Consider the following 20,061-nt stretch of genomic DNA (forward strand, 5'->3'; position numbering starts at 1 on the left):
ATTCAAGTGTGATGTGAGTATAATTACATCATTGTTTGATTCAACTGTAATGTGAGTGTAATTTCTGCTTCTATGAGTTGAGTTGCCTTGCCAAATAAGTATTTTCCTTAAAAAATTGCGTCAACGTGAAAAAATCCGACCCGACCCGACCCGAGATTTATCATGGGTAGGGCCGGGTTTGGGAATCGTGGGTTTTCTGAAAAAAAACCCGACCCGAGATATTTCTCGGGTAGGGTTGGGTTCTCCAAAACCCGACCCGCCCGACCCGAGTTGCAGCCCTACTCTTGATCGATCGAGCCTCATTTAGGGCTCCTGTAAGAGAAAAGATAAACAGTTGATTTTTCATATCTCTACTCATGCACGGGATGTTCGTTCACCGAGATCATGCGAGTCCCGTTATGATATCCTACAAGATCAACGGTCTTGATTGCAATAGATATACATACTCTTGTGGGACCCAAAAACTACCGTCTTAGATTGCAATACGTAGACTCTTGTGGGACCCGATAACTGCCAAAAGGAAAAACGACATACAAAAGCCGTCGAAATATCATTATTTTCCAGTTTTACTTTGTCTTTTTGTAAAACTGAAATCCTTTTTTTCGGAAAAAAAGTGGGTCTTAGATCGTGACACGTGCGCAAGAAGACAACTAATGGAGCTCGAATCCCCAACCAATGCCAAAACCAGTGGGAGACGATAAATTCGCACCCGCCTGTAGGATAATTGGCACCCCTCTCCTACAAGGGTTGCGAATTTATCATCTCCCAAAACAGTGTGAGATCCCAAGCTAGCGGTGATTATCACTTTCGTCTGATTGTTTTCAAAATGAAGTTCCGTTTTGGAAATGTTTTTCTATTCAAAACGAAGTTCCGTTTTGGAAGCCTTTTTTTTTTAAAAAGTGTTTTCCTATTATGTACATATTTTTCATGGCCCTGTTACTCGACGGTTCGCATGATGTCACCCTTATGTCGGCTGCCTCAAATCTTTCTTAAATTTTGAAAAAGAGGTCATTGTCATCACGCAAACAGTGCCATTAATATAGACTGTGTGTTAATATCTGTGGGCCGTTTTAAATGGGCCACCAATTGGACAATCCTAGCCTTCCATTCATATTTCTACCAGGGCCCTCTCCTTACTTAGCCATCGTAGGGTGAAGAGGGCAGATCATACCCGTGTAACAATTAGGGTATTATTATTATTATTATTATTATTATTAGAGAAAAGTGTTTCTAAGCACGTGCTTAGATAAACTTATCTGCTCAAAAACACATGTGGCCCACATTTTTTGGGGATCCAAAGCATTCATTTGGAATGCCATCTTATGGATAGGGTGTGTACCAAAAATCAGCCTTGTGAGATCATTCTAATCCAATCAAAGTTGGAGTGAAAAATGGACAGACACTGTGTCTATGTTTCTGCCCATTTTCTCCTCCACAAATGGCAGAGTTAGGATGATGCTATATGGCTGATTTTTGGTACACACCCTATCCATGGAAAGGCCTTCCAAATGAATGCTTTGAATCCCCCAAAAATTGTGGGCCACATTTGTTTTTGAGCATGTGCTTAGATAAGCTTATCTAAGTACGTGCTTAGAAACACTTTCCTCATATTATTGTTATTATTATTATTATTATTATTATTATTATTATACACAGTGCTATTAGATGAATAACAGGGATCAGCGTACCCATGAAGGGTTCAGAAAGGGTATCAGTGGGCCAGACCTAACTAGAGCTTTTGCAAAAAGTATATGATTGGGCTTGAATATGGCCGGGCCCAATTGCTTGTTGCTAAATTTTAGGTCTTATAAGCCCTTGGTTCCTGCCCATTGGTGCCGCTAGAGCTTTTTGGTACACTTTCTGATGTGGACATCGGCCCTCCGTTGCTGGGTTGGTTTTGGATGGCTCAATAATCCAATTGGCTGAGAAGCAAGTGATCAGCTATGATTCAAATCATCTTGGTCCTTCACTTGTTGATGAGCTTCATGCAAATGCTAATTTGCCCAACTATCCATCACTTGAAAGTTAGTGAATGTCGAATGAGCGAGGGATCCAACAGTTTGCACCATTTGATCCTCCTCACACCCTTCAAATATCCTGGTACTCAGGTTTGGAAGATGGGAGGGGTCAGAATTCCTATACCTTGAAAAGCAAGTAGAATTGACACACTTTCTCTTAGTCGGGGTAGCAGCAAAGGCATCACCCTTATGGTTGTTGTCCTAGGTATAGATGTGCCCAAAAATCCAAGGTCGTGAATACTAATAGGACTATCTGATTGAATTCTAGGGTGGATATTGTCACTTCCTGAACCGAGATTACGGCCAGCATGTGATAGTGGACACCTGCAAAGTGAACTCTACAAGCATGCAAACGCTAAACGAGTAGAGTTGATGACCATTCTTGACATTATTTGAAATATTTAGGTCCCATCACAAACGAATAAATAAAAGTGAGCAATGATAGATACAAGGGAGCCCTTGCATAAAGAGCCAAAAAGGGCTCTTGATTGGATCCACGTCATCAAATGTAACTGATTTCACTTTTTCAGACGATTTTAAAATGTAACTGAAAATGACGTGGATCCAATCAAGAGCCCTTTTGTGGCTCTTTATGCAAGGGCTCCCTTGTTTCTGTCATTGCTCTTGTTTTGATCTCACAACCATCCCAAAATAAATTTAAAACATCAATAGTCATTGTCTAAAATCAATACTCACTCGAAGGAAAATCCAAAGTACTAAAGTATCTCAGATAAAAGAACTACGCTCCTGCTTCCCCAAGTCCATGCAAGAGTCAAGAATCAGGATCTGAAAAATGGAAACCAAAAGGTGAGCTAACGCTTGGTAAAGTAATAAGTTACTACTATAACAGGGTCTATGCTTAATTGCCAAAAAAACAAGTCGAAATGAAATCAAAACACAAAGTGAGGCACAAATTCAATACGGAGTTCAGCACAAGTAATACTTGAGACAATTTGAGGTAATCCAATAAAATCAGGACAGTGATAAATCGACCCCCAAATATCTTAAATTGACTCCCTGGTCGATTTAAGATATATGGGGGTCGATTTATCCCTGCCCTAAAATTGCTATAGAAGTTCGAATTCGATGATAGCCAAATAGGAGTCATGCACAAATCATATATGAAAATAAGATCGGAACTGAAAACTGAATTTGAAACCGAAACACTTCTAGGTCATGCGCTTAATCTACTGTCTATAATAAAATATCACTAAATATAGTGGTTCTAGAAAGCTCGCTATTCTCTCACGACGACCACGGTGTCGGAACTCGTTCCTTTAGAATTCATGTCGACAGGCCAACCTATTAATATCATTGACTGTAACAGATACCAACGTATTAATCCCCATAGGCGGGATCCAAAAGTTGCCAACAAATTAATCTCCATTGGTGAGATCTAGAATTAAAACCTAAGCCTCCACAAAAAAATGGTACAAAAATTATACAAAGACAAATGCTGACTTACGAGAAGAGATTGCCCACATTAGGAAAGTGATCGAAGGTCTACCTCTAAATCTTCAACGGGAATTGTGAGCAGAGTATTGGAATCTGTAGAGTCAAAATCAAGCCTAAGAACCAACCTCTGTTCATCTCTTTCCTCTCTTTCTTGGTTGTCATTCTCTTAATCAGTTTCGCAACAACCACCACACTTCATAAGGGGTGCAAATTGTATGCATAAAACAAACTATCCTCTACTTTAGTATTTATCTTAAGATGTGTTATTTCAGCTAGCTAGCTATTTAGAGCTTAAATCCCTAAGGTATAAGAATTTGGTCACCCGTCGGTGAGAACCTTCATTTGAGGAGATTACACGCTTCATTGGCTAACTATGGCCAGCAAATATCATAATAAATCTTCCACTGATATTAGATTGTCCACATTAGGAAAGTGATTGAATTTCTACTAGCTAAAGTTAATGTAACCAAGGGTAAAATGGGGAAAATTAAAGATTAAAAGCTATTTAAGGCACAAGAACGTAGTATTGGTAATTAAGAAAATGTTGGAGGAATCTTGGAAATACATTTTGATCCAGGGAGTTTTTAGTAGTTTTCCCTTTATTTTATTCTAAAATAAACTTCTCATAAACCTTCAAAAAATGCCTCTACAATTCAAAGGGAAGAATTTTGGCAGGCAACAAACGAACGGTTGAGATCATTCAAATAGGTATATCGTATAAAATCTCTAATTTCAGACGCGCGAGTGGGAGTCACAGAGATAAGATTGAGAAATAATAAATGAGAAAGAGCCAAATAAAGACCCTGACGTCCATTGCGTTTATTACTAAGCATAAAAATCATCATCATTTTTGTTATTCCCACTTCCCCATGGGAGAAACCTGAAAACACGGAACTTCGCGTCTTTACGAAAACTCCTTTGATTCCTTGTTTAATGTATTCTTCTTTTATAACTAATTTCTCATGATATCTTTGAGATTCTCACGTCTCTACGAAGGTAATTTTTAATCCAATCTTCATATGAATTGATTTTTCTTCATTTCTTTTGTTACTAGATCAGATCACTATTTTCTATCTTCATTATTTCTATTCCCATTATAAAAATTTATGAATTTCGTGTTTTTATTTTTCTAGGTTTTTTCTAGGTTTGATTTGTGAGATTCATCGGTCTGGAATTGTATTTCATGTTTCTATTTTCTTTTCTTTTCTTAATTTTTTGTTTCTTAGGTCGTTTAGATCTCAAGGTGTCTCAATTTTTCGCTGTTTGATTATATTATAATCTGTGGAGGATTTGAACAATTCGATCTGTATTGATTCTCTGCTGAATGTGCATGCCATGACTAGATCTTTGATTTTGGTTAGATTTGGTTTGAGATGAAATAAATTTGATTTAGAATTTTTAGGGTTTCGACAAGTCAATGGTATAATGCGGATTGGGGATTGGGGATCTATGGTGATGAATTCACGTTGGATGATGATTTCAATGTTTAGTTAGGCCCGTTTGGATACCTTATATTTTGTATTTGGATTTGGAATTGAGTTTTGAGTACAAAATGAATAGATCTGCCAGCTCATGTTGAGAGAGACAGAGAAGGAAGGGGGTACTTCCTACTGCTTGGGAGAGGTTGAGGAGCCAAGAGGGTGAAGGAAAGTGCCAGATCTGTGGATTTCCAATTACTTATTTCCACAGCTTATTTGGAAATCTGATTTTTTTCACTGTCAGTGGCTGAATTGGAGATTCAAGGATTTGATCTGGATCCAAATTTTAATGCAAAAAGGGCTGCAAAGGTGAGAGTTCCAAATCAAAATCTTCTCGGCATCCAAACGGGCCCTTAGTGGATTTGGTTATTGGATTGTTGTGGATTTGTTAAAATTATGGCTCTACATAGTAATCCCCATTCGGAGTTAGGGCGAACCGAACAGATCATTTCTCAATTTTTCTTGAAGAGTTTGCACATTATTTTGGAATCAAGGATCCCTTCTTTATGTCCACACAATAACCAGACATCCATTTCTCGTGCGAGGAAGAATGACAAATGGTTCAATTTAGTACTCGGAGACAGGCCCGCTGCTTTGGAAAATCTGAACTTTTGGCAGAGGAATGTTATGCACCCAATGATAATTGACGTGATTCTCATTCACGAAGGACCGAGTTTTAATTCGTCTGATTTGGATGATTTATATACTCCATCACGGGGAATGATGGAAACAGTTATAGAGAGATGGGTAGTTCAATACAAGTCTCTAAGGACTCCGATTTCTCAATCTGCTGAAGGTCCTGCCTCTTATAAGAAGATGTATAAGAAATTGCTTATTGTGTTACGTTCTCTTTATTCGACTTTAAGGCTTTTGCCTGCCTTCCGAATTTACAGACAGCTGACTTCATCAACCCAGACATATGATTTCGATCTCAGTTACAAGGTGTATTCGTTTAACGAACCATTCTCGAGGGCAGAGGAAGAAGAGATGAAACAATATGACTTTGTCCCTGTGGAGACCCCATTTGGTCAACTTTGTATATCCACGACATATCGGCCAACGCTGTCGAATTTGAACCTCGAGAGATCCAATTCATTGCCACCCCAGATAATCACAGACTATGTTGGAAGCCCTGCCACTGATCGTCTGAAGGTTTTTCCAGATAAAGATATCTTTGCCACCTCATTTCCGTTGAGAGACTTTAGGTCTCCTTCCATCCCATTTCACCGTCCGCATAGCTGGACTAGTGGCCTTCATAGAGCCAGTCCTTCGACGCATCACCTTATGAGTGCATCTCCTCAACCCTATACTGCATCTTCAATTTCAGATTTTCACCCTTCACCGCCAGATCCTTATGGGCAGAAGATCAGAAATTACAGGCCATCAGCACATAGAAAAATTATGAGTTCTGACGAGTATCGGCTCTCACCTCCATTCTCACCCTCGCCGTCCCCATCTCCACCAGCATATTTGTCTGGTAGCCCTCTGCAGTCACGTTTACGTTCTGAAAGTGCCAGTGCCCCTGTTGGTATCCCACTGTCCATGATGGGGAAAAGTCACAGATTTTTAACTCCCAATTCTTCTGACTCAAACAAACATTTTCTGCCACCTCCATCACCACGAAGCACAAAGCCTGATATTTCTTCCCTGGAATCTCCATCTGAAAGTAGATCATTCCGGAAGCTCGATGCATTAAGAGCGGGAGAGCATGCATATTCAGGTCATAAGGTATTCTTGGACCATTGATCTTCGTATTGTAGATTCTGCTTAGACTGTTGATTTAGCTATTGTAGATTATATGCTATAATAGTAGATGTTTACGGATTTGTCGCAGCTCCAAGGGCATTGCTTTTATTTTCCTTTTCTACCTTATAGGTGATCAAGGATAGTAAAGATGATTCCGGGCGTTTCTCGGGGGAGGTATCTTCTAGTGGTTCACCTCGGATAGGATTTTCCAGGAGCTCGAGCAGATTGTCATTCCAGGATGAAGTGGATGATTGCGACTTCTCGTGTCCTTTTGCTCTAGACGATGTTGATGCACCAGATTCTCAAGCCAGGTACTCCTTTCTGACCACCATTATGGTAACTGTCTTGATGTCATGTGTCAAATTGGTTGTCATATCTCCACTGTGTGCCATTTTGAGTCCCTAGTTCTCACATGCTTCATAGTTACTCTGGGTAACATAATGTATCCGACCATGCACATGTTGCGATGCAATTCTCTTTGGTAGGTGTAGTCTCTGTTTTTTATTTATGGTCCAGAGAGGCATGGTTGTGGGATGCTGGATTGGTTAACACTAATGCATTTGTTAACACACTCTTATTGAATTAGACTTCTTTCAGGCTTATTCGTGTATACAAGCCTAATTTGTGTATGGAAATACAAGAAATTGTAGTTTTTATGGCTGACCCCAACTAGTTTGGGACAAAGGCTTTGTTGAGTTGAGTTGAGATGGCAGAAGAAACAAAAGAAATCAACCCAAGACTTGGATCTCTTTATAGATGAACCTATATCAAGTGATCTATAATTTGGGTCTCGGACTATTAAGATCTGATATTTCGATAGTGATTAAGTGGAGCTTCATAACACTCTTAACTCCTAGTGCAACAAGCTTTTTCACACCTACTCTATCATATATAAACTGTTGTAGATGCTCCTGTATGTCTAAAATGAAGCTCTGTATTATGCAGTAGGAAAGCTCCGTTCTGGAGGATAAGTCATTCATTCAGCATGACGAAGAGATTAACCTTGAGTTGTCCGTAATCTTTTCCTTGCTTGTTATTAAGGGCATAGATATTACCATTCAAAAAAAATTAAGGGCATAGATATTACATTTTATTTAATTTTAGTTAGACAAACAGTCCCAAGTAGTTAAATAATGTGGTGTTTCTTTGTTAAGGTCTGACTGGAAAAGTTGCTTCTTTAAGCTTTCATGTTGTGGCTACACATTATTCTCATTTGTATTTTCACTGTTATTGATGAATTTTATTAGAATTTTCTGATTAAGACACTATGTTGAGCATCCTATCGTGGCCCTGGCAATTTGGAGCTTAATCCTTAAGTCTTTTCTCCTCAAAATCACTTAAATTCTTTGAGTTATTTGTGTATTAAATAGGCCCCACACATGTATTATGAAAATTTTAAGTGGGGAGAGTCTTCAAGTCATTAGAGGATATTTTTGTCCAAAAGCGTTAGGCTTTTGTTTAGAGTTTTGGAGATTTCTTGCCCTCTCTCTTTCCTTACATATGTAGCCTCAAGATACTTTTCTTTTATGCTATGTAATGATGGAATGAATAAATATTTGAAGATTTTTTTCTCTCGTGTGAATGCGAGACCTTTTCTGAAGTGCGATGCTACATATTAAGTTAGTTTCTACCCCCAATTTCTTTTCTTTCTTTAGTCTTCTCCTTCTTCATTCCGCTAGGCCCCACACAAGTATTATGAAATTTTTAAGTGGGGAGTCTTCAAGTCATTAGAGGATATTTTTTGTCCAAAAGTGTTAGGCTTTTGTTTAGAGTTTTACAACTTTCTTGCCCTCTCTCTTTTCTTATATATGTAGCCTCAGGGTACTTTTCTTTTATGCTATGCAATGATGGAATGAATAAATATTTGAAGATTTTTTTCTCTCTTGTGTGAATGCGATACCTTTTCTGTAGTGCGATGCTACATATCAAGTCAGTTTCTACGCACAATTTCTTATCTATCTTTCTTTAGTCTTCTCCTTCTTCATTCTGCTCCTCATTCTCTCTCTGTTGGGATTATAAGCCGACACTCCCTTATTCTTCTCACTTCTTACATTCTTTTCTCCATCGCCCTTATTCTTCTCATATCTCTTTATTTCTCGTCCCATTTGTCTTTTCCCTTATTTTTCTTTCCCATTTCCTTCACCCTTCTCAATTAGTCTCATAAACCGCTCCCCTTTTATTCTCCTATCACCCCTCTTTCTTGATCTTGATCTTGATTTTCATCTTCTTGATCTTGATCTTTATTATCTATTCTTTCTCTTTATTTTCGGGTTGTCATGGATTCATATCACGTTCAAGTGTCTAGTTATCATAGCTTCGTCCAATATGAGAGCCAATAATATAAAATTAGATGAAAGAATAAATGATAAAGATTCCCGTTGGACAAGTATATGGCTGTAAAAAAGGAAAAAGAATGCCCTTATACTAATGTTGTACCCAATATGGATGTAAGATCTGTAAGTCCTTGACTTCACCCCTTTCTTGTCAGATAATATGAACTTACCATTCCGAGGTTGCTTCTTGGTATATGAATAAATAAGATGCCATAAAATTGAACTAGATTTAACTTCCAAGATAAAATACTAATTAAAATAGCATCTATAAGACTCGCTCAAAATTACAATTGCTAATGCAACATTAACAAGCAAAAGGATGATAGTTAATTTGAAGAGGGTGACAATTTTTGAAATGCGATGGGTATTTTGACCAATATAACTGTCCATAAAGTATTCAATGTAAGTATCAATATCGTATAGTTTTGGGCATAATACATTGGGCCTACACAAGTATATCCCGGGTTCCATAGCTTCATCCAATATGAAAACTCGTAATATATACTTAAAAGAAAGAATAAATGACATGGGAGAGCTGTTTTACTCTGCAATGGATCATCTTTTCATTCATTGCATCTTTGTGACAGAGGTATAGTCCTTCATCTTTGGTCTTTTTAGTGTTTCATGGATAATGCTAGATCATATTATGGTTCTTTTGGAGAGCTGATTCTTTGCCTCTTGGTTGTTTAGAGGTCGCTTGTTCAGTAGTCTTTTCCTCTCATTGTTCTTATGGCTTGCTTGGGAAGAAAGAAATATGAAGATCTTCAAGTGATCGAGCAAATGAGTTCATTGTATTAAGCAACGACTTTTTTTTACCATAATCGGATGGGTGATGATTCTTTCGAACTTCCGAGGCATTTCTCAGTCTACCGTTTGATTCTCCTCGGACAAGGTGATAGCTGATAGAGCCCATATCATTTATTTGACTCCCAAATGGTTCCCCTCCTCTCCTTGGGTTCATCAAGCTAAACTTCGATGGTTCTAGCTTTGGGAATCTGGGCTCTTCAGGTTCTTTTTTCCTTTTTAGTTGGGGAAGGAAGGCGTTTATCCTCCATAATGAGTTTGTTATTGAGGATAAGGAAGAGGAGGAGAAGAGTGAGAGAGAAGATGAGAGTCTCCACTAGGGAGCTCACATGTAATATGTGTTAGAAATGGAGCTAGCGTAAGAAGAGAGGAAGAAGAGGAGGAGTAGAGAAGATGGGAAATCTCCACGAGGGAGCTCCTCATGTAAATGATGTATATGTAGGCTCAAACAGGGCGTCCAATTTACAAACAGTACAATCCCCCTAACACTACAAGTAATACCTAAACTACCCTTGCATGTTATTCAATACTCCCCCTCAAGCTGGAGTGCATTACTATGAAATTCCAACTTGCTACAAAGAACTACAACAATCAACTAAAAATACAACAAAAAGGACCATACATAAAAAAGTACAATAAGCTCATACACATCCAGCTTGGTATAACACTCATCCTCAAGTTGGTGTGTTAAATACATAATGAAAACATAACAAAAAGACAGCAACGGCTAAGAGTACAGAAGCGGGATCGACGGCCATGAAAAATGAAGCAGCTCCCGGCAAGAGCGATAAAAAACAGGGCCTCCCCCGGAATGAGAGCCCGCAAATACATCTGCAAACCACGAAGGATCGAACGGTGACACCTCGGTAGGGAAATAGTAGTGATAAATCGAGCAAAATAAGTACACTAAAGATGCGCACATGAGCAACGCCGAAGCACCATGAGCAGGAACACCAACTAAGTAGCACCACGCCAATAGAAGATAACCACCGATGGGGAAACCATCAGAGACAAGGTCGGCGGAGAATACGTCGCCTGGAGAGAAGAAAACAAGGAGGAGAAAGATAACTAACCAACGATGGGGAAACCATCGTCTAATGACAAGGTTGACAGCATGAACATCGTCACTTGAAGAGAGGTCAACGAGTAAACCGTCGCCTGAACAGAGCCGACCAACGGTGGGCTACGAAGCACGGGTACGGGTATGGGGTGCGGGTACGACACGACACGGGTACGCGATTTTCCAAAAAACCCAGGTGCAGGTACGTTCGGGTACGCCGAATATAATAATATATTTTAATATTTTATTACATATTTATAAAGATTACAAAAAATTAAAAAAACAACAGGAGAGCAATCAAATAATCAGTTTTAGCCTCTCAATTAGTAGCCACAATCTCAAACAATGAAAATACAAACAAACAAGTACCTAACAAGGGAACAAAATTACGTAAAGCCATTTTGTAGCTCACTTTTTCACAAGAGAACAACCAACTAGCAGCATATTTTTTCCTATTCATTTAATTAATCTGAGGTGTATGTTCTCTCCTGAGAAAATGAGCCGCGAAATGGTTTTTTGCAAAATTGCCTAGCAAATCCCATATACAGCATAGTGAAAAAGCATAACAAAAAAAAAGGCAACGAAGTGTCCATCCCTGCCACAAGCGAGTACAACAGGGAGATCAACGGCCATAAAAACAACGGTCTCTAATAGAACAACAAGGCCAAAAATAATGCAAACGACTGGGCATATAGCCAGAAACAACAACAAGGCCGAAAGCAACGCAAACGACCGGGCGTATAGCCACAAACAACAATAAGGCAGAGAGCAACGCAAACCACTACAACCACTACGAAAGCGTAAATCTACACAAAGCAACTACACACCATATAGAAGCACCAACAAACACTACTCATAAAGCGAGTCCAATACAACAATGATGATCACTACCATGAGCAACCCATCCAACAAAGAGGGAACCAATAAGGAAGGCTCAACAACATCAACCGGAGCCGCCAACAACACTGAACATCATGCGGCTCCGAAGCACCAACAAACACCAAGGGTGGAAGGAACCAACCAACAACGCGTAGAAGCAACCAATCCACCAATGAGCTACCAACAAAAAAGGGCGCAACAATATTATCTTGGAGCCGCCAAGAACACAATACTCCATCATTGGAACTACATTTGGCTTAATGCCTTCAACTTGCATCGGAAAGAATAATTTCAAGGCACCACACCTCTCTTAGACATTTCATCTAACAGTTGGCGTGCAGTTTTCATATCAACACAAACTCCATAAAAAACAACGAGTAGATTAGGATGGCGTGGTGGGGGGTGCTCAAACCATAAATAAAGGGGTTTGGGGAGCTAGAAAGAACCCAATAAGGGGCTAAGGTTTAGGGATTTATGGATTTAGAAAAAAAGGGAAGGATTTGGAGTTTAGGTGAGGAAGGGATAGATTTTTGCCAAGTTGATGGAGTAAAAATAGGTAGGGGCAGACCGAAAACAACTTGGGTTGAAATAGTGAGGAAAAACTGGATAGCTTGGAACATAACGGAGAACATGACCTTGGATAGGATAGAATGGAAGAAAATGATCCACGTAGAAGAACCCAACTAGAGCTAGGATTAGAACCAGGTAGATTCCTTTCACCTTCTTCATGAAATTTTTTCTAAAGGATTCATTTAGCCGGCCCCAACTAGTTTGGGACAAAGGCTTTGTTGAGTTGAGAAATTTGGTGGATGGATGTACAAAGGGTGTGTAGAAAAGGGTTGTGGGTTTTGGGATTTGGGGATGGATTTTTGTTAGAAATGGAAGAGTGTGTTCGGGCTTGGGTGGATGGATTTACAAACGGGGATCTAGGATTTAGGATTAGGGTTTTGGGATTTTTGATGGAAAAGAGATAAGAAACCAATTGAAGTTGCATACGAAGGGATTAGGGTTTGGGATTAGGGATTTGGGGTTTTGGATGGAGGGATAATCCAAGATGGAGGGATGGAAGAAAGGGGAATAAAAGGAGGAATTTACGGCAACAAATAAGTGGAGGTGGAGGGATAATGGGATTTTGGATAGAGAAGTGAAGGAAATGGGATGGTGGAGGGGAACCCAAATGGGTTTACGGCAAAGGGGGAAGAGGGGTAATATTCACACAATGCGTGAGAGAGAAGAGAGGGGGGGGGGGGGGGGGTGTTGTTACGGGGGAATATGGGTGGAAGAGGGGAGAGGAAAAACCTAGAAATGGGTTTACGGCCTGGGGGGAGAGGGGTACCCTTAGAGCAAGGGTGGGGCGTGATATACAGCGTGGGAGTGGGGGGTGGTATATGGGGTTTGCCATAATGTGTAATGCACAAATGAGAGAAGGTGGTATATAGGGTTTACGATATTATAGGGAGAAAAATCAGGGAGAGAGATGGTTTATGAGGGACTCTTCTTCCTCTTATTTTCCTTTTTTTTTATTGGATCAGATCTGGTGTTCTGATACCATGTTATTGAGCATAAGGAAGAGAAGGAGAAGAGTGAGGGAGAAGATGAGAGTCTACTCGGGAGCTCACATGTAATATGATATATAGAGCCCAAATTAGGGTTACAGAGGATTACATGTACAAAGACAATAATACCCTTCAAACTCATGTAAAGACTATAATACCCTTCAATAGAGTTCAATGAGGTTCGATGGGCATACTATGGACCTTTTGGGGAGATAGTTTCGACCGTGGCAGAGGTGCAAGCGCTCCTAAGAGGGTTGCGTCTAGTCGATCCTAACAGTGATGTCAAGATCCCCTTTGCTTGTAGAACATCTTATCCTTCTTTGTGTGTCTCCAAATTGTGATGGCTCACAAACAAACGAAGGAGAAGATGGTGACATAAAAAAGTCATCGACATTGGAAGAAGGATGTGAAGACACCGAAGCAGAGAAAGAGATATAGGTTACTACCAACATTGACTCTGATGAGGAGCTTCCCCGTTCACGTATCCATCATAGGAATAGAGTTTGGGGTAAAGATAGTATAACAACCAAATTAAGAGGCAAACTTAGAGACAATCAATAATTTGCATTGAATATTAGGGACTAGATATGCATCAAGAAAATGAAAAGAACTGAAAGTAGAAGGAATAAACGTAAAACCTATATGGATGATGGGAATCGAAGAGCCTTCACTCATAAAAATATGTGAACCAAGAGTAAGGAACAAGAGAACACATATTACCTGAGTCATATTTTTTGTGGTGACCGGAACTCATAACAATCACCCGCAACGCATCTGAGGACTAGAGATGGGGATATCACATAGATGACGTGGGAGGATGAGTGGGGCCGTAGGAGGGAGAAATTAGTACTATGAGTTATATCGATGGTAGCAATCCACAACAATGCGATTGTGACAATTGCATGTATAATAATTGGCGACACTTTGGCATGGGTTGACAACACAATAAGAAGCAATGAAACTTGGGGATCGAGGATAAAATTGCGCAGCTTGCAAAAGCCTGGATATGTTGGTTTGGGACGCTAATGGGGGACCATCCAAGATGGCATGGAGAATCAAGGAATTAAGATGTGGCCCATTGTTGATAGTAAAAGAGTTTTATTTAGCTTTTAGAATGTAATTTAAGTCTTTTTAAGTTATAGAAGGATATTAGAGCATTTTCCCATCAAAATCACTTAAGTTCATTGAGTTATAAGTGTTTTAAATAGGCCTCACACATGTGTTACAGGAATTTTAAGTGGGAAGTTTTTAAGTAATTAAAGGGTATTTTGGTCCAAAAGTATTTAGGTTTTTAGGGTTTTAGGACTATCTAGTTCCATTCTTTTTTCTTATATATTGTAAGCCGCATGGTACTTTTTAATTATTCTATGTTATTGTATGAATGAATGCAAAAAGTAGTTTTCTCTTGCTTTCTTACAAATCATGTATGTCAAGTTTACTTTCCTTAAGGTGTGATGCCTAGGAACCCCTTGGTGCGATGCCTTGGGTTTTGGTTGGTGAGATTCCGGTCTGTTTTTTTTAATGGCAAGATTCCGACCTTGTTATCTATCTCTTTCATGTTGATTTTTTGTTTTTCCTTGAAACCACCTTCCCGGGAATCCCAAATCTCCATTTTTCTTACCTAAACCACTCCTGTATGCTTTTGTTCAACTATCTTTTAACCAAAACACCTAATATATCCATAAAAAATATTATTTCGACCTTAAAAGCAACGTTCAAATCAGTCCCTATCCCGCGTCTCTCTCGTTCTGCCCCAAAACTCATTTTTCACCTTCTCGGCATCTTGCAACGGCTTCCCGGAATATGTATGCACCTCTCAAACCTATCATAAACCTCGTAGGAATATTTTTCCAACCTAATCACCTTTTAAGACCCAAAGCCTTAATTTTTACACATCTGTTTCACTCGTATTCCCTACCACAGTCTACACCATCCCGGCATCCTTCGAAAACTTCCCAACTTGTGCCCATGGTTTGATAATTGCACTAACCCACCTTTATGCGGCGATGTTCTGCAACTGCCCCTAGCATTCGTGTAGACAGAGGCACTTCCATGTTTTGATAATTGCACTAACCCACCTTCTCTTTTATTTATTTAATTGGCTTGAGATTTTTTTGGGAATTGTAATAACCTTTTACAGGTGATTAAATAATAAAAGACAAATGAATCTGCGCAACAAAAGCTTTACGATTGAGAAGGTGAGTGAAAATGATTATGGTGCTCATTGATCTGTTTCATCACTGAGTTATGAAATAGAAGGAATCTGCCAGTGTTTTATGATTGAGTCTTTCATCTTTTCAGCAGTCTCTAAACCCTACCATGCAGCCTATGAAATTGGGTTCAGGTTTTCAGCTATTGATTAACGTTGGATTTTCTGTGTCCTTAGTTGTGTTCTCGCTTACCTTTGGAACAGGACCCTTGACGGAAAGGAAGGTCCAGAATCAACCCAGATGTTCCCATTGGCCAGAAAATCACAGGACGCTGCTGTAGGCATTCTCGTCCGGATGCTAAGGACTGCACCCCCTCTACGCCAAGACCACAGTTTTTTATCTCAGCCTTCTAAGTCTGAATTCGATGGTGAAGTCACTGCTTCTGGATTTTTCATGCCCCGAAAAACTACCGATGCATTGGAGGAGCTTCGAAGTTACAGAGAAATGAAAGACATGCTACTTTCTCAGAGTGGTACTCAGTTACTAGGATCAGTTCAGCAAGGAACAAAAGAACCATAAGGGATGGATTACCTCTAATATCAGGTAAGTTGCATTGATGGAGCAAATATAGATTTGCAATGTGAAGGGAATTCATGTATATATCGGGACAGAATGTTTGTTTTGAAACACAACCATGCTGTCAGCATGACAAATTTGTTAATTCTAATGAAATATTAGTTCGACTATTTTGCATGCATATCCTTCGGTGCCATCAAGTAGTTGAGCTGCCAGCAAAATGCGAACCTGTTTTGTTGCACAAAAAATTGGGGAAATTAAAGAGGAAAGAAATGGTGTCCTTTTAATAGAGCATTGTTTGGTTGCCATTTAAAATGAGTTGCTGAAATTTCACAAATGCTGGCCGGTTTTTGCTGTTTAATAAGAAAAAGCAAAGTAAAGAAATGGGAATATGTTTTCCTTCCCTTCTATACTGTATACACCCTTTAAAAAAAGAGTAATGTTACAGAGACCGAGAGTAACACCGAGTAGAGGACTGAGCATTATGGGTTCTCATCAAAAAATCATTAGTGACTTGAGCATGCCTTAAGTTTAGTAAAATCCACATGGAAATTCGTCAGACGGTACCTCAAAATATCTGAAATAGTGAGATGGACCCCTTGAATTTCAAACTTGTCAAAGGGTTCCATTTTGCTTTTCCTGACAAGGTTTTTGACCGAAATACCCTTCAACCCTTAAAATACACGTTAAGCCATAAAAAAAGGGATAAAAAAGTATTCCCTTCTTTTTCTACCAACCATTTACCTTCCCAAATCTCCGTTAACGCCTGGAACAAAAAAAAGGAGAAAAATGTGAGTTTTATTTTTGTCCTCTTAGGGTTTGTGCTTGTAACCCCTAATATTTCATTTAATGTGTTTGATAACTCTGTCTTTTTATGATGGTGTATAACGGTGTATTAAGGGTTTATAAGGGTTCATAAGTGTTATTAATATTTGATGGCCCTACCATTGAGTTGAACCCTTGCTATGTATTTTATAACTGCTGTGATTAGGGTTGTCTAAGTGTTCATAAGTGTTATTGATGTTTGATGGCCCTACCATTGAGTTGAACCCTTGCTAGGTATTTCATAACTGCCGTGATTAGGGTTGTCTAAGGGATTATCCAAAAAATAATCCCTTATTTTTTGGCTTTGATAATCCCATGGAAAATCCCCATTTAGGTACTGGAAACCATCTTTTAGTCCATGACCCTATTTTATTCCAATCTGTCCAATTGAAAACACCCTAGATAAGCTCCATTAAGCCATAACTTTATAGCCCCTTTTAAAGTCTTGAAGTTTATATTAGAGACTTTAGAACCCCTATGTAAAATTATAGAAAAATGTCTGAATCAATGGTTTCTCTTCTTTTACACTATGATGAACATTTGAATGATGATGTTTCTTGGGACTATGTCGAGGGGAGGAAGACATTGTTATCGGTTTCCCGCCGAATTAATTTTGATGAATTTCAAAGTGCAATCCATAGAAGAATTGGTATAACAGAAATGAATCTTTTACTGTCGATCAAATGTTGATACGTTGTTGATCCATATATAATCACTTTAATCGACATTGATGATGATGATGTCCTTCAACCAATGTTGAGGATGTTTGACTGAGACATGTTCAATTCTGTGATGATATACATAACGAAAACATAAGTGAGAACGGTATTAATTCATTGAATTCGTCAATGCTTCCCTCAAACAATGTTTGTATTAGTAGAACTTCCATTAATCATAATATTCCATCTACTTCGATTCCACTCGAAGAACGTGCACACGAACGAGAAAATGTCAAACTTCGCCTGCGTTTTGAAGTGGACTTTCAAAAAGACTACGAAAGTGAATTTGTAAGTGAAGAGATCTTTGATATCAGTATAGGAGGTGGTCCAGGCGAACGCAGCATAATGTACTTTTGTTCTTTGGTAATCTTTCAAGACTTCCATAGTTCAAATTATGAATTAATCATATGGATTGAGGCTGATTATATATTTTCGAACTATACAGTTCTCGATTTGACTTAAATGAAACATTAGCAAGTGGTTTGCATGCTAACTATGTTACCGGAGGTATAGATGAGTTGCAAAATGTTGGAGATCAACGCAGCATAAGGTATTTTTGTTCTTTGGTAATCTTTCAAGACTTCCATCGTTCAAATTATGAATTAATCATATGGATTGAAGCTAATTATATATTTTTGATCTATACAGGTCTCAATTTTACTTAAATGAAACATTGGCAAGTGGTTTGCATGCTAACCATGTTACCAGAGGTATAGATGAGTTATAAAATGTTGGAAATCATGAAGTGGACGTCAATAATGTTTTTGAAAATGATTTCTGTGTAAGGGGTTTAGATTATGAAGAAGAAAGAAATGATGATAATGATGATGATGACGATGATGATTATGAGGAGGACGGGGAAATGGAGGACGAGGATGATCATCATGAAAACATTGTTGTTAGTCCAACTGCTCAGCCTATCAACGGAGGCTACAATAGAGGCTTTCTTATCAGAGGGGGTACTCCTATCAGAGGTCGTACTCAATCGGTTCTGAGTGACCGTTGTGGGCCAATGGAAGTAGATGGCATGTTTGTCGGAGCCCAAGAGATAGAAGCTAATACATTAAAATTTGACCAGTTAACAGTTGGGGCAATGTTTTATAACATGAGATACTTCAAGAAGGTTGTTCGAGAATATGCTATTCGACAGAGATTCATTTTTAAGAAGGCAAAGTCATCATGCAAAAAGTACTCCATTCGATGCAAGGAAGATGGTTGCAAATGGCGTATAACGGGTGTGAATCATATGACTTTGGTGGTAGTGAAGTTGTTTGTTGCCGACCATAGGTGTACAGCTAAAATAAGGGGCAATGATCACCCTCTTGTTACAGCAGCTTGGGTAGCTGAGACATGTTTACGTTTATTCGTTCGCCCTGAGGACGTCCGTACAAGGATCATAAGAGAATATATCAAGATGCATTGGGATATAACTATTAGCTATTGGAAAGCGTACAATGCGATGAACATTATACTTGAGATTAAGTGTGGGAATGTTGAGGACATTTACCGCATATTGCCCGCATTTGCAGTTGAGATAATGGGCAGAAATCCTGGAAGCTACATGCGTCACCTCGCTGCCAACTCTCGGTCTGACTTCAAAGATCTTCTACTTGAGAGATTGTTCTGGAGAGCCGCAAGGACATTGAGGGAGAGTGTTTTCAAAGAAACAATGGAGAAGATTAAGACAAAGAATGAACCCACACATAAGTGGATAAGTAATATTCCAAAGGAAAACTGGGCTAGTTTTTATTTCAAGGGGGATAGGTGTGATGTATTGACTACGAATAGATTGGAGTGTTTCAACGCTGTCTTGAAGGATGCCAGAAAATTGCCGATTGCATCATTGGTAGAGCATACTCGACATTAGACTACCTAGTTCATTCAGAAGCGTCAGAAATTAGGTAGTAGTTGGCACACAAAGTTGACTCACTACGCAAAAGAACGTATGGAGTCATCACTGAGGGAGAGCTGCCAATATACAGCTTATTGAGTAGGGACTCATGAATTCGAAGTAAAGTTCCTTGAAACTACAGATTCCGTCGATTTGATAACTCGAACGTGTAGTTGTCGTGCCTTCCAAACATATGGACTTCTGTGCGGACATGCAATCACAGCCATTAACATCACAGAATTCGATCCGTGCGATTACTGCGACGAATGTTTTGATGCAGAGAGGTATCGGTATACATATGCTGAGGTTGTGCAGGCAACACTAGATTAGACACAATGGCATGAAAGTCTCGAACCGTTGATGACAATATTACCACCGCTTGCGAAGCGACCGCCTGGAAGGTCACGCACGAGAAGAACGGATTGCGAGTTGAAAGGTGGATTACATTACAAGTGCACCCGATGCCGACAATTTGGTCACGATAGAAGAAGTTGCAAAGAACCTCCCGTCGTCAGATCGAACCTCGACGAAACTATTATTGGACCTTCTGCACCAATACTCACGAGGTCGG

The 20,061-nt window shown here is 39.3% G+C and overlaps 1 protein-coding gene across 2 annotated transcripts; it reads left to right on the forward strand.

The window, feature by feature from the left end:
* The first annotated feature begins 4,301 nt into the window (after positions 1-4,301).
* Positions 4,302-16,225, forward strand: ATG13 (Autophagy-related protein 13). Of its 2 annotated transcripts, none has more exons than XM_077392176.1 (4): positions 4,302-4,469; positions 4,700-6,679; positions 6,827-7,008; positions 15,743-16,225. In XM_077392176.1, the coding sequence occupies exons 2-4, from the start codon at positions 5,348-5,350 to the stop codon at positions 16,056-16,058; spliced, it is 1,830 nt and encodes a 609-aa protein (XP_077248291.1). In that variant the 5' UTR covers positions 4,302-4,469; positions 4,700-5,347; the 3' UTR covers positions 16,059-16,225. The 2 variants fall into 2 exon arrangements, with proteins under 2 accessions (XP_077248291.1, XP_077248292.1); XM_077392177.1 differs by having other exon boundaries at positions 4,876-6,679.
* The last annotated feature ends 3,836 nt before the right edge of the window (positions 16,226-20,061 follow it).

This window comes from Tasmannia lanceolata, unplaced genomic scaffold (genome assembly GCF_043159265.1).
Source record: "Tasmannia lanceolata isolate RefF3 unplaced genomic scaffold, GAP_Taslan_0.1 ptg000012l, whole genome shotgun sequence".
In the NCBI taxonomy this organism is placed as follows: Eukaryota; Viridiplantae; Streptophyta; class Magnoliopsida; order Canellales; family Winteraceae; genus Tasmannia; species Tasmannia lanceolata.

Coding starts and splice junctions, on each gene's coding strand:
- ATG13 (XM_077392176.1), top strand. CDS start 5,348: ATGGCTCTACATAGTAATCCCCATTCGGAGTTAGGGCGAACCGAACAG. Junction 6,680..6,826: donor ATGCATATTCAGGTCATAAG/GTATTCTTGGAC, acceptor TCTACCTTATAG/GTGATCAAGGATAGTAAAGA. Junction 7,009..15,742: donor GCACCAGATTCTCAAGCCAG/GTACTCCTTTCT, acceptor CCTTTGGAACAG/GACCCTTGACGGAAAGGAAG.